Source organism: Rattus norvegicus, chromosome 14 (assembly GCF_036323735.1).
Source record: "Rattus norvegicus strain BN/NHsdMcwi chromosome 14, GRCr8, whole genome shotgun sequence".
NCBI classification, from domain to species: Eukaryota; Metazoa; Chordata; class Mammalia; order Rodentia; family Muridae; genus Rattus; species Rattus norvegicus.
The window spans coordinates 9,822,201-9,835,625 of NC_086032.1; the positions used below are offsets into that span (position 1 = coordinate 9,822,201).

The following is a 13,425-nucleotide window of genomic DNA, read 5'->3' on the forward strand; positions in this document are numbered from 1 at the left end:
CTAAACGCTTCACCTCGGCACCCAGAAAAATCAATAATTTTTGCATAATGTGTTGTTGAACATTCCTATTCCGTATCAAGCTGGATAACCAGAACGCTGCACTCTTAAGAGTGTATGGCCTAGGACAATAAACTGTCAAGAGCATCTCCGTAAAGATGGCTGCCGAGATCTTGGCGGCCTTCCGTCTTGCCTGAGCGTGCTGATGTTGGAGGCGTGGCTTAAAGTTAATACCCACCCCCAGGGCTTCGAGCTTTGATGAGTACTGAAGTGCATATGTCATTCTGAAGTCCTAGAAGAATCCCGGAAATGGGTTGTCTTGGAGTAAAACAGAGTTTAAATCTATGAATGATGGCACCCAATGTGAACACCCTTGCTAGTTATCTGCTGGGAGTATTGAGGGAACAGATGATCAATCCCCTAGCGTATGGGATGAGAAATGTTCCCATCACTGCCTCTACAACGTTGAGAAAGTTTGAACCATGTGACCATGTTACCTATTTCTAACATCAGGTGAAATCTGAGTAATGAATGGAGTGGGTTACGTTCAACATGAGAAACTGATTTCCTAGAAGTGAAATTTAGCTTGAGAAGTCATTATTTTAAGTACATTTTGAAACTAAACCTTTTGAATTATGGGGTGGGGGGGTGCAGTGGCTTCCTAGCAAAACGTAGGGGAGGGGATCTATAACCAAAAACAACAGGAAAATCTTTTTTTTTTTTGGTTCTTTTTTTTGGAGCTGGGGACCGAACCCAGGGCCTTGTGCTTCCTAGGCAAGTGCTCTACCACTGAGCTAAATCCCCAACCCCAGGAAAATCTTAAGAGAAAAGTAGTAGTAATTTGGTGCAACACTGTCAAACAGTAAGATAGCTGGGGGCAGTATAAAGTTTTAAAATAATATTTCACCGTGGTTTAAAAGTGGTCTCTTGAGCAGATTTCATTTTCCTGTATGTGCAGCTAAAATGCAGATAATTTTATAAGGAGTTTTTAGTGACGGCCCCTTCTGTGCAACAGCTGCGTAATAATTTGGAGAATTTTTACTTCTCTAATATCCAACTGAGGTGGCCCAGAGGAGACTCAGTGTTGGGACTCTGCAGAAGCCTTGTGTATGGGTCTTTAGACACAGTTGTTCTGTAATGGCCTGTGGGTCTGGCTAATACTCAGAGCTTACAGTTTTTATGACTCTAGGAAAACAACACCCAGAGAATTCCTATTAAGTAGGCTGTGCTACAGACGAGCCAGTTGTCTCAAGGGTATCAGTGTGTGCCAATCAAGTCTCCCCGTGCCAGAACTGACGATTCTCAGTAAGCACACATCCATATCCCAGCCCTCATTCTTTCGGCCTGAAAAGCAGAATCTGGGATGTGTGCCTGCAGAAACTTGACATTTCCCTTTTTTTTTTTTTATGTAATTCTCCGGCTTTTTAATTTCCCTTCCTTAAAAGCTTTTTCTGGAAAATAAATTCAGGAAATAGATCCCGGCCTCCTGCAGGGTTTTCTAAACAAATGTTTTTTAAGTTTGGGGAGGAGGGGGGAACCGATTTCTTTGCCTCCCTCTCTGATTTTAACCATTGGAGAACCAACACAAAGAGGCTGGAGAGAGCAAGAAGCCCAACCTTTCTAATCTCTGTAGCCCCACTCCCAAAGATCTTTCCCCATCTCTACCCCCATAGCCCCCCCCCCTTGCCGTCTCTGTCTCCTAGCTCACAAATGATGAAGAAATCCACAACGTGGGGACATCCCTGACCTTTGGGTTTGGCACACTGACCTGCTGGATCCAGGCTGCGTTGACACTCAAAGTCAATATCAAGAATGAGGGGCGGAGAGCCGGAATTCCTCGAGTCATCTTGTCGGCCGTCATCACTCTCTGCGTGGTCCTGTGTATCCTTTGAGGGTTCTTTGTCAAGGACAGTAGAGCCCAGGTAAGCTTTATATGCAGAAGACCACCGCCCTTCCTGGTGTGTAGGAAAGCGGTCAGGTCCAAAAGGGTCAAAACGAAGCTATCACTTTGTGCTCTTTGAAAACAGCTAGCCAGGGGCTGCAGAGATGGCTGGGTGGTCAGGAGCTCTTGCTGCTTTTGCAGGGACTGGGGTTTGATTCCCTTCACCCAAATGGTGGCTCACAGCTGTCTGTGATTCCAGGTAGAGGACGAGCTGCGCCCTTTTCTGCAGTCCTCAGATACTGGGCACACTATGGGTGCACATACATATATACTGACTCGATCATACACAGAAAAATAAATCTTCAAGTAAACAAACAAAGAAGAGGTAGGGGGAAGGTCAGCTTTTATTCCTAGTGGTCAGGGGGGAGATCAGCTCAGACCCCATCTGCACCCTGTCATCAACAAGCAGAGGAAGGGAAAGACAGAGCCTGCCTTACTCTCTCAAACCCCAGACAAGTCCGAGAGCCGGGTAAGCTAGCACATAGCCCTGACCTGATAGAAGTCACCAATTCCAGTCTGTGTTGGTCACTTTTCGGTTGCTGTGGCAAAATACCCTGACCAAAGGCACCTTAGGAGATGAATGGTTTGTTTAAGCTTACAGATCCACAGCGTCCATTGTGACTGGGGAGCACAATGGTTAGATCAGGAGGCAGTTCACATTTTCACCCATACACGGGAAACAAATGAGGAAGCAGGGCAAAGCTATAGAACTTCGATGCCTGGACTCCGCAACGTACTTCCCCCAGCAGGGCTCCGTCTTCTAATAGTTCTGTAATTTTCACAAACAGAACCACCAGGTGGGGATGGAGTTTTCAAACACATGAGTCTGTGGTGGGCATTTATCATTCAAACCCCCACCCATCAGTTAACACAGAACACAGAACGGATGAAAAGAATTGGCCTTTATTCCTAGTAAATTGGAAAGAATGGCTCAGGCCTCATCTATATCCTGTAATAACCAGTATTTATTCAGACAGGTTCTCCTCAGAAGGGGGAGTCACGATTTCTAAGTGGTCACGCACAGCTAACACTTGCACACCTATCATAGTAATCCCTAGTATTTGCTGAGCGCTCACCCTGTCCAGGCATCCTTCTAAGTGCGTGAAATGTATTGATTCTTTCGATGAGAGGTTGAGATTCACCGGGAGGTTAATTTGTCCAGGACCACACAGATTGTAGCTCCCTGATGCAATATGATCAAAGAAATAGAAGCTGCCATTTCCCCATGAGTTAATCCAGCCCTGGTGACATTTTCTACGCTCAGTCAGAAGAATGTGCAGACTTTCGATGACTTTGGGGCTGACAGCTAATGTTTCTGATTGGGTTGCATCTGAACGCTTGGACGCGCTGCTGCCTAAGTCAGGGTTTCTATTCCTGTGACCAAAAAGCAAGTCAGGGAAGGAAGGGTTTATTCGGCTTACACTTCCACATTGCTGTTCATCACAGAAGGAAGTCAGGACTGGAACTCACACAGGACAGGAACCTGGAAGCAGGAGCTGATGCAGAGGCCATGGAGGGGTGCTGCTTACTGGCTTGCTTCCCCTGGCTTGCTCGGCTTGCTTTCTTGTAGAACCCAGGACCACCAGCCCAGGGATGGCTCCACCCACCGTTGGCTGGGCCCTCCCGCCTTGATCACTAATTGAGAAAATGCCTTACCGCTGGGTCTCATGGCGGCACCTCCTCAAGGGAGGCTCCTTCCTCTCTTAAGACTCTAGTTTGTGTCCAGTTGACACAAAACCAGTGAGTACAGTTGCTCTCGGAAGTCCCTGAAGATGTTAGGTCTGTGTATTAAAGACAGAGCCCAGGTCTAAGTCCTCAAATATCCAGGGGGCCATATCTGCCTTTCTGAATAAATGTTTCTGGCTCTTAGACTGTTCTTATTTCCCTAAGACATTCTGTGAACTTTCCCTCTTTCCTCAGCTCCCACACTTCCATTTGCATGGTCCTATGTGTGCATACATACTGTATGTGTCACACATGTATTTCAATATGGGTGCATACACATTTAGGGAAAGGACTGTCATCTGACATTTTATTGGTGCTTTGGAATTTTTTTTCCCAGAGGTTTTAAATTTTTAAATTTATTTTATTTTTACATGTATGATTGTTTTGCCTGCATGTGTGCCTACATGTATGTATGGATGGATGGATGTGTACCACCTTTGTACCTGGTGCCCTTGGAGGTAGGAAGAGGGAGTCATCCTCTGATACTAGAATTATGGATGGTTTGAGGTACCATCTGGCTAAATGTATTCCATGGGGGCTGAAAGGATGGCTCAGTGGTTAGAACACAGGTTGCTCTTGCAGAGGACCTGGGTTCAGTTCCCAGAATGCATAGGGTGGCTTACAACCATTCATAATTATAGTTCCTGGGGACCTAATGCCTTCTTCTGACCAGGCATGTACATGATACCCATACATATTTGCACACAAAACATTCACATGTAAAATGAAATGAATACATTCTAATTAAAAAAAACCAGATTTCATTATGGCATTTCATATATATACATAGACACACACACACACACACAAACACACGTCAAGGAACAGAGGCCAAGTGTGTGTGGTGTGTGTGTTTTCAGAAAGGTTCTCATATAGCCCAAGAGTCTAAGAATGGTGAGCCGAGAACTCTCGGTCTTCCTGTCTCCACCTCCCAAGTGCTGGGGTTCACTAAGGACTTCCCCATTGCTTTTCTTCTGTGCTCGCCCATTTTTTTTTTTTTTTTGGTTCTTTTTTTCGGAGCTGGGGACCGAACCCAGGGCCTTGCGCTTCTTAAGCAAGCGCTCTACCACTGAGCTAAATCTCCAACCCTGTGCTCGCCCATTTTAATGTGCCTAAAAAGGGCAGAGTCGTGGCGGTATGAGCACTGTGGAGTGAACCCACAGTGTGGTGGCAGCTGGGATCTGGAAAGCTCAGCAGGGTAGCTGTCCTTTTGCTACTCTCTCATTTAACCAGGCAGGCGTGGAGTTCAGTCGTGGGTGGCCAAGGAGTTTGCCTAAATCCTCCAATTCGTGCCTGTGAGAGTGACTTCCGGCCAGTTCCCCACTTGGCCTCCGTTTCTTGACTGTGTAAAACCATCAGTGATGATAGGATCACTGCCGAGTGTTACAGAAGACTGTCTGTGAACACATCTAGAAGCGTGCCCAGCACCGCGTACAGCTCAACATAATTTAACAATACATGCAAACATCACCCTTCAGCCAGCCCTGTCGCATCACCGTTAGCTTGGCCAGGGATGGGGAGACTAGCGTGGTCATGTCTGACTACCTTCCTTGACTCCTGCGCCCCAGATTTCATCCTCATGGCCCAAGATATCCACATGTACGCAGCCAGGGTGCAGTGGGGCCTGGTCATGTGCTTCCTGGCGTACTTCGGCACCCTGGCTGTGGAGTTCCGGCACTACCGCTACGAGATCGTGTGCTCCGAGTACCAAGAGAACTTCCTGAGCTTCTCAGAAAGCCTGTCAGAAGCCTCTGAATATCAGACCGACCAGGTGTAACCCACCAGCTTGTCCCTGGGCGTGCGGTGGGTGTGGCGACAGGGGAGGGGCCGGGAGGACACACTCACAGGACTTGACACATCACCTCACTTCTCCCACACACGGACACATACTCACGGCCACATCTGACAAAAGAGTTTTCGGGGCAGGTTATTTCTTTCTTGAACCAGCACACGCCCCCAGGCGTGGAAATACATGCTGTCAACACTGAAAACATGCACGACCGGGCCAGAAGCTTGTGCATGACCACCTCCCCGCACCCGCCCTCCCAGCAGGCCTTGCGCTCCTCATCCTCTTCGCCTTTCCAACCTGGCCCCTTCCTCCGGCAGAGTAAGGCCCGCAGAATGTAAAGCGAGAGGCAAGCCAGCTCCCTAAGTCGCCCTCGGGTCCGAAGCGCTTGGGATGAGCGTGATGGGAGAGTGGTGGATCTGGTACCAATATTACCGAGTGAAAACCTGAGCAGCACTGCCTGGATGCACACCGCACTAAAGCTGTGACTGCAGCCGGAGAGCTGCGGGCAGAACTTTCCCAACAGGCTGTCCTCGGCAGCGTTCAGCGGTTGGCTCTGTTGGCTCTGTGGATCCAGGGAGAGGGGCATGCTACGGAGAGAGCGCAGGAAAGAAGCCGGCTACCAACATAAGGACTTGAGTCACTCTGCCTGAGGAAGATCTCCAAACGTGAATGTTCGCAGGGACGGTCTGCGGTGTTTGGCCAGAGTCCGGCTGAGAGGGCGTGGCGTGGCTTATGTTTCCATGCTGTTATCCTGCACCGTTCTACTTTCATAGCTCATGACTCGCTTTTTCGTCTTTATGTGCAACTCTCATGGGTCTGTGTAGGCCTCCTGGTCAAAGGTGTGGACCAAAGGCAAGAATCTTGTTTTGCTTTCGAGTATGAAAGGGTATGCCTGCAAGCTGTTTATATTTGAAGGAAAAAGAGATTCTCGAAGAAGCACAAAAGAAATCTGCGTGGGGTTGGGAGGCATGAAGGTGCCTGTGGGCTCTGAGGAAAGAGAGGAGGTTGTGAATCCAACCTGGGGGAGACTTTCACATCCATGTATTGGCCAAATTTTACACTTTGAAGACTGGGGTCTTTTCAAATTTGGAAATTATAGAAGCAAATTAAAAACACTGCCCTCCCCCAAACTGCATCAGCACAGAGCTGCAATACTGCTAGAGTTCAGAAGTGAGCCCATAAGTGCAGGAGTTCAAGGCCATCCTAGATCCCTGTGCCAACAACAGTGTGCCAAGTGCACAAGCACCCCTCCCCCAACCAAGGGCACTATTTCAAAAAGAAAATCAATCTCCAAATTTATAGGGGCCTCGGATACCCCAGAATGTAATGTCAAAAACACTGTTTTGCAAATTCAACCCAAAGTGTAGCTTCCCAAGGAGGGGGTCAAAGGTGGTTCTATCTAATTCTCTGCCCCCAGCACAGTCCCTAGCACATAGTAAATACTCAGTAAGTGTCCACTGACCAGTCTACTGTTGTTTATGAGTGCAGGTAGGGAGTGCAAAAGAGATTCAGAGACAAATGACAGAGTGGACACAGAGAGACAGAAGTCTCGGAGTGAAGACAGGGAGAAATCGTCACCACTGGGCAGGGGAGGGAGCCAAGCCCCCGGTGGTGTGAGAAGAGCCTCGAGTAGACTTATTCTCTTATTAAAAAGGCGTCTTACTGTAAATAGTCCAGGGTGACGTCTGCTAGTTTTGAAACTGCTCTGGGGTTCTTTTCTTTTCTTTCCTCCTCTTCATTTTTATATTTTAAAGATTTTTATCAAAGGACAAACAGTTTTACTTTACACACTTCCAAGTTAAAGAGCTTTCGGTGACGCACTTCTCTGCTTTCTTAAGAGTGTATGTAACAGCACATCATAACAGAATCAAGCCAAGACTGACATTACTCATTGGGCTCTGGCCACTAAATAAAGGTGTTTTATGCAAAAGTGACTTCCTTGTTTCTTACACTAACGGTTCTTCTTGGGGGTGCACAGACATGTCCACATTTGCCGTTTGCTTGCAGAACCCGTCCTTTTTTTTTTTTTTTGGTTCTTTTTTTCGGAGCTGGGGACCGAACCCAGGGCCTTGTGCTCGCTAGGCAAGCGCTCTACCACTGAGCTAAATCCCCAACCCCGCAGAACCCTTCTTTATGTTTGCCTTATTGTGAAGGATACAACTCAGGATCAGTCAAACGGAAGAGGTGTGTGGGTAAAGGGGAGGGCTCCCCTGCCCTCAGAGCATCCCACTCTCCTAGAAGCTACCCCCAGCTCCCCATCACAGCTGCCACCCCTCCCGGAAGTGGAAGGCTTGGAGGTCTAAGCACTTGGTGACCAGCCTCATCCTAAAGTTACCTCAGGAGCATGAACTCTGGTATGACCAGAAGATGGTCGTTCTGATATTCATATGATCAGAAGATGGTCATTATGAATAAAACATTTGCTGTTATGGACTTTAGGAATTCCACACCAGGAATAGACACAAAAGCCAAACATCTTATTTGAGAAAATGTTTTTGTACAATAAGGTTTTAGCATATTCTTTCTCCCCCCCAACTCCTCCCAGGTCTCCCCCACCTCCGTGTCCAATTTCTCGCTCAATAAGAAGCTAAAACCGAAGCAAACTGAAAAGACCAATAAGACACCACAAAGAATCCACAAAAGGACACGGTACTTGTGTGTGTGTGTTGATGGGCTCTGCCCAGTTGTGTTGTATATTTACCCAGTGACACTCCATTTGAGGGAGCTGGTTTTGTTCCCCAGCAAGCACCAATTATGAATATCTTCTTGGTTACGGGTGGGAAGGACTTTGTGCCTGCTTTCCCGTCTCAGTGCTGGGATGTTGTCTGGTTTGAACCTACGCAGGTCCTGTGTGTGCTGTCACCGGCTCTCTGAGCTCCTGCGTCCATCAGCTCTACGATGTCTACAAAGGTTTCTTTGGAATCATCACCTCTGGCTCTCACGCTCTCTGCCTCCTCTTCTGCAGAGGGGCCTTGAGGGAGGGGGTCTCAGTAAAGGCCTCCCAGTAAGTTCGCAGTGAGTTCCAAGATGACCGTGACTACATGGTGAAATCACTCTTGAAGGAAAAGAAGAAAGGGGGAGGAGGAATAGGAGGAGGAGGGGGAAGGAAGGGGAAAGGAGAAAGGGAGGCAAGGGAAAGAGGAGAAATTTAAGGCCAGCCTGGGCTACATGAAACCCTCCCTTATCTTTAAAGATGACTGTGAATCTCCACCACCACCATCTGGCCCAAGCTGTTAGCCATCTCTCCTACCCGGTCTGTTCCCCTTGTGTTCCCTTCAACCTGCTCGTGACACAACAAAGTCATCTCTCTTAAAAGCTACATTTGTTCATTTTCTTTCCTCTGCTGAAGAAAGCCCAGTGCTTTCCATGTACTCAGACTGAAGTCCCAGCAATGCCCGATCGACCCCATTAAACCTTTCATTATTGCAGGGCCTCCAGGGTGTTACCCCAGTCAGGCAGGCCCTGGCCACAGGGTCCTGGGCAATCTATCTTCAGATACGTAAATCTCACCAGCTTCACTGAGTTGGGTGTGGTCTCTCAACTGTTTAAAATCAACCTCCCCAGTCTACCTCAACACTATTTCCTTCACGTTTGCTATGGACTAAGTCTCTGTAAACATGATCCTGGGCCAGACAGACGGCTCAGTCGGTGGTACCTACTGATAACCTGGGCAACCTGAGTTCAACTCCCAGGACCCACGTGGTAAGGGAGCTTTCTGACCTCCACATGTATGCCATGACACATGCACGAGATAAAAGAAAAAATGAATAAAGTATGTGCCTGTAATTGGCTAAGATTATAGCGCACAGGGGCTGGAGAGGTGGCTCAGTGGGTAGGAGCACTGCATGCCCTTTCAGAGGACATTCTTAAGTGCACACTGGGGCACAGGCCTGTGCTGGGGAGGAGAGTGACTGCTTGGCCACTTGATGACTGTCCTAGTTATGGTGACGCTGGACACGGTCCTAAGGTGCAGCAGCAGAAAACCAGTGCTTGGCTCCCAGACTCTGTGCTCACTGCTGGGACATGTCTTCTCTGCTCCGTGGTCTCCGTGGTCTCGGCACGCTGACTTGAAAGGATGAGGCTGGAAGCAGAGGCTGGCTGACTGGAGCCTGGGTTGCTCTGCAGGCCTGTGACTCTGGGTTCCCACACAGCATGGTAGCTGGCTTCCCTGGAGCAAATGTGCAAATTCCAGCCCTTGACAACAGAGCCCCCGAGGCCACACAGACTAACAGTGGCAGGGGAATCCGTTCAAGTTAGAGTTCTGGGTGAAGGTTTTTCCTGACTTATAGGTGCTAGCTACCCTGTCACTGTGTCTGAGGTAGACAGGGAGGCGAGGAAGAGATGAGACAGCCGTGGGACTAAGAACATGGTGAAACCAAGCACTCTGTCTTCCCCTAATAATGCCACCAACCCTACCCATTTATTGAGACAGAATCTAACCGTGTAGCCCTGCTGGCCTGGAACTCCAGTTCAGATGTTCCAGCTCAGCCTCCAGAGTGCAGAGAGGCGCTAGTACAATTCATTTCGTCTAAGGACTTCCTACATGCCTACCCCAAAACGTGGCCATACTAGGTTGGGACTTGAACATATGAATTTCAAGGAGCAGTTCTGGTGGGCCACCACAGCAGCCAGTCTGATGATCCTGTAACGCCGTGAAGGCTTTACTGTCCCTAAGTTGGAACTCTGCCAGTTCCAGGTGGCTACCCAGGACAGTTGCTGAAACAGTTAGATGAATGTATTATTAAGCACAGCCGAATGGAATGATGGGTAACAGCTGGGCAAACAACAGACTTGGCCGAAAGGCTTGTTAGGAAAGATCAGAAAAATATGGCCTTTGGTGAATTGGGGCTTTGAGAAGTCCTGGTGTTTTCTTGGTGGACACAGGATGGATATATATATATATATATATATATATATATATATATATATATATATATATATATATATCCCTTCCCCCCAACTCTCCCACACACACCGAAAGTCTAATACCTAGTAACACAGACTGCAATCTTAGAGAGAGAAAGAGAGATATTAAAATGAAGGTAGACCTAACATGCAGTACTGTCAGGTCAAGGTTCACACATACTCTCTTCCTCATCTGCTTGGTCTGCTTCCTTCTGAGGCATGATCTCAAACGTTGAAACTTCGGGGTTCTCTAATTCTTCCCCTAATCAAAACTCCAGGATTTAACAGCATTTCTACGTCCATCAGCTCTGACCTCAGTCTGCTGCTCCGAGGTCAGGCCAGAGGCTCAGGCTCTGGGCTCGTCCAGTCTCCCTGTCTATGTCAGCTTTCTACTTTACACATTGAGTCGCTGTCTCCATAGCGACAGCTATCCAGTTACTCCAGGCAAAATCGTAGGAGTTTCCCTTTCAAGCCCTGTCAATCAATGTGGTTAGATACCTCCGAAAAATCCGTGACTGTTTCCCATGTTACCACACCCAAACCAGCCACTGTTAACCCTCACTACAACAGTCCGATACAGGACCCAGGAGATGCAGCAATTGGCAGAGCTGCAAAATTGAAAACGTTCCCCAGACGTACCTACAGAAGGTTCTGGAATGGAATTACGCGATGAAATGTGGTGGGCTTACAAAGAAAAATGATCTGGCTGCAAGGTCACTAAAACGCAAGTGTCTGGAGAAGTTGCAACCAGTGGGCTTGTACTCTACTGCCTGGCGGGCTTCACGGATGAGCCACGGTAAAAACCGTGGCGGTGCCTGAACTCACCACAGTGGGCTTCCTGGGCTGGTTCCGCTATTTATCCCTCCTCTAAGCCGTCCTTCCACTGGGTTACGTAAAAAGCCTTATTCCTTCTTTCAAAATACCTCAGGGGGACCTTAAGAGGCAGAGCAGCAGCGAACACTTGCTGCCCTCACACCTACATCCGGTCGCTCGCCACTCGCCACCACTACGTTACCTCCAGTGTTGGGAGCTCCGTCTTCTGGCTCCTACCCACACACACGATGCACACGCACACAAGCCAGTATTAACCCTCAAGCCCCGCCCTCCCATGCCTTACTCTGTGCTATCTTGGTTTAATTTCCTAACATTTGTAAAGCATGTGCACTTCTGACCATGGGACAATGAGTCCCTCATGTCAAGCCCAGGACTCACCTTGACAGAATAAATCTGAGTGGAACTCAGGGCAGCTTTACCCATTCTATTAGCAAGAACTCCGGGTTTTTGTTTTGAGAGTCCACGTACGTAGCCTTGGTTACTAGCCTGAACTCCCTACGTACACTAGGCTGGCCTCTGTAACTGTAAGCCGCCAGGGCAGACTCTGCAAATTACTGCCGAATGTTACTGAAGACAGTAAAATGTTGACATCAAGGCACACGTGTTGTGCTATGGTACATTTTATATTTAATATTTTTTTGGTAGGAGTAAAAGAATATCTGAAAACAAGCCCCTTTAAACAGTGCTGCTAGAACGTGTCTAACCAAAAGGCATGTGTTTTTTAAATGTGTTAGACACAAAAGGGGAAAAGGGATTAGAGGGTGGGCTGTGGTTGACATTATCGTCACAAGTCTGCCCAACTCCTCTGCTCCTGCAATGGCTTTCAGAGAGAAATGAACTGTTCAGTCATCTCTGCTCTCCCCCCAGGCTCCTGTCGGATGGGAGGCCTTTGAGACGTCTGTGGGGAAACAGCACCACCTGCTGGGCAGAGCCTGTCCTGAACCCACACTGGCATTAAGGTCAAACATCAGTGACTCTCAGCCGCCAAGGCCAGCCTAAACAGCAAACCTCCCTGCTCCACAATTACTGACTAGAGAATCAGATTGAGATTTCTCTCCCTAAAACAGTAACGTGGACGTCAGTGCTATTGAGAGAGAACAACCGAACATATGTGGCTAGGCACAGGCATAAGGAACTTTCCTGTTCCAGAGAGAGCAGGCAAAGACCAAATGCCATTATACACGTGAGTGTTCTGACTGCACATGTGTCTGCCTGGTGCAGGGAAAGGCATCCGATGTCCTGGCATTGGAGTTAGATGGTTGTAAGCCACCATGCTGGGAATCAAACCCTGGTCCTTTGCAAGGGCAGACAGTGCTCTTAACCACGAGCCATCCCCAGCCTCTTAAAGACGGTTTTGTGGTTTTGTTGGGTTAGGGTTAGGGTTGGCTAGTTTTTGTTTGAGACTCCGTAGCCTTGGATATCCTGCAGGCTGGCCTTTGCTAAAGTTGAAGGCTCTTGCAAGCCTGGGGAAGTTCTGAGGCCACAGGGATGGGCCACCACACCAGGCTGCCTCTCAATTCCCTTCCTAACTGCTGTTGGTACAGGATAATCTCCAGCCATCTGCCCATGAGCCTGTCTACAGATATAATGAACAGGCAAAGCAAAGCCTTTCATTAATGTGATTTCTTATTTATAAATGATCCCGTTCCCATGGCCCAACGTGAACTCCCAGTGACAAACTGGGAATCGACATAACATTTTTCTGTTCCCTTCCTCTTCCTATCTCCAAGACTCTGCCCCTTATTCAATGCATCCCCAAAATGACTACACAATTTCCTTAATTACAAAGCATGGCTATTTCGTTTAAGTATTTTTTTATATAGCCTTTTAAAAAATGAGATGGCAGTGGTGGTGCACACCTTTAATTCCAGCACTCAGGAGGTGGAATCAGGTGGATCCCTAAATTCAGGTCCAGCCTGGTCTACAGAGAAGTTCCAGGTCAGCTGAGGCTACACAGAGAAACTCTGCTTCAGAAAAACAAAATAAAACACAAAAGGAATGGCTCAGCGGATAAAAGGGTCCTGCCTCGAGCAAGCCCACGCATGCCCTGAGAGATGGCAGAGAGGACCAAGCATCACACACTGCCCCCACCCCGCAATGATGTTCATTCACATTCTGTTCAAGCAGACAGGCATTGCATACACTCATTGCAAAGTCTAAAGGAAGGTCAGTCTTCTGGTTGCTTCAGCCTCCCTCCCTCTGCTCTGACAGAGGTACAAGCCACACGTCTATA

At 48.1% G+C, this 13,425-nt stretch overlaps 1 protein-coding gene across 4 annotated transcripts in view; it reads left to right on the top strand.

The window, feature by feature from the left end:
* Tmem150c (transmembrane protein 150C) overlaps nucleotides 1-7,388 on the top strand; it is a 70,561-nt gene extending 63,173 nt beyond the window's left edge. For 3 of the 4 annotated variants that reach the window (XM_006250670.5, XM_063273331.1, XM_063273332.1), the window contains 2 exons: nucleotides 1,701-1,878; nucleotides 5,233-7,383. In XM_006250670.5, coding sequence (XP_006250732.1) covers nucleotides 1,701-1,878; nucleotides 5,233-5,441 — 387 coding nt within the window. In that variant the 3' untranslated portion in view covers nucleotides 5,442-7,383. Of the gene's footprint in view, nucleotides 1-1,700; nucleotides 1,879-5,232 lie in introns of all 4 variants that reach the window. The other variant, NM_001108354.3, reaches the window with a different exon arrangement.
* Nucleotides 7,389-13,425: the final 6,037 nt, after the last annotated feature.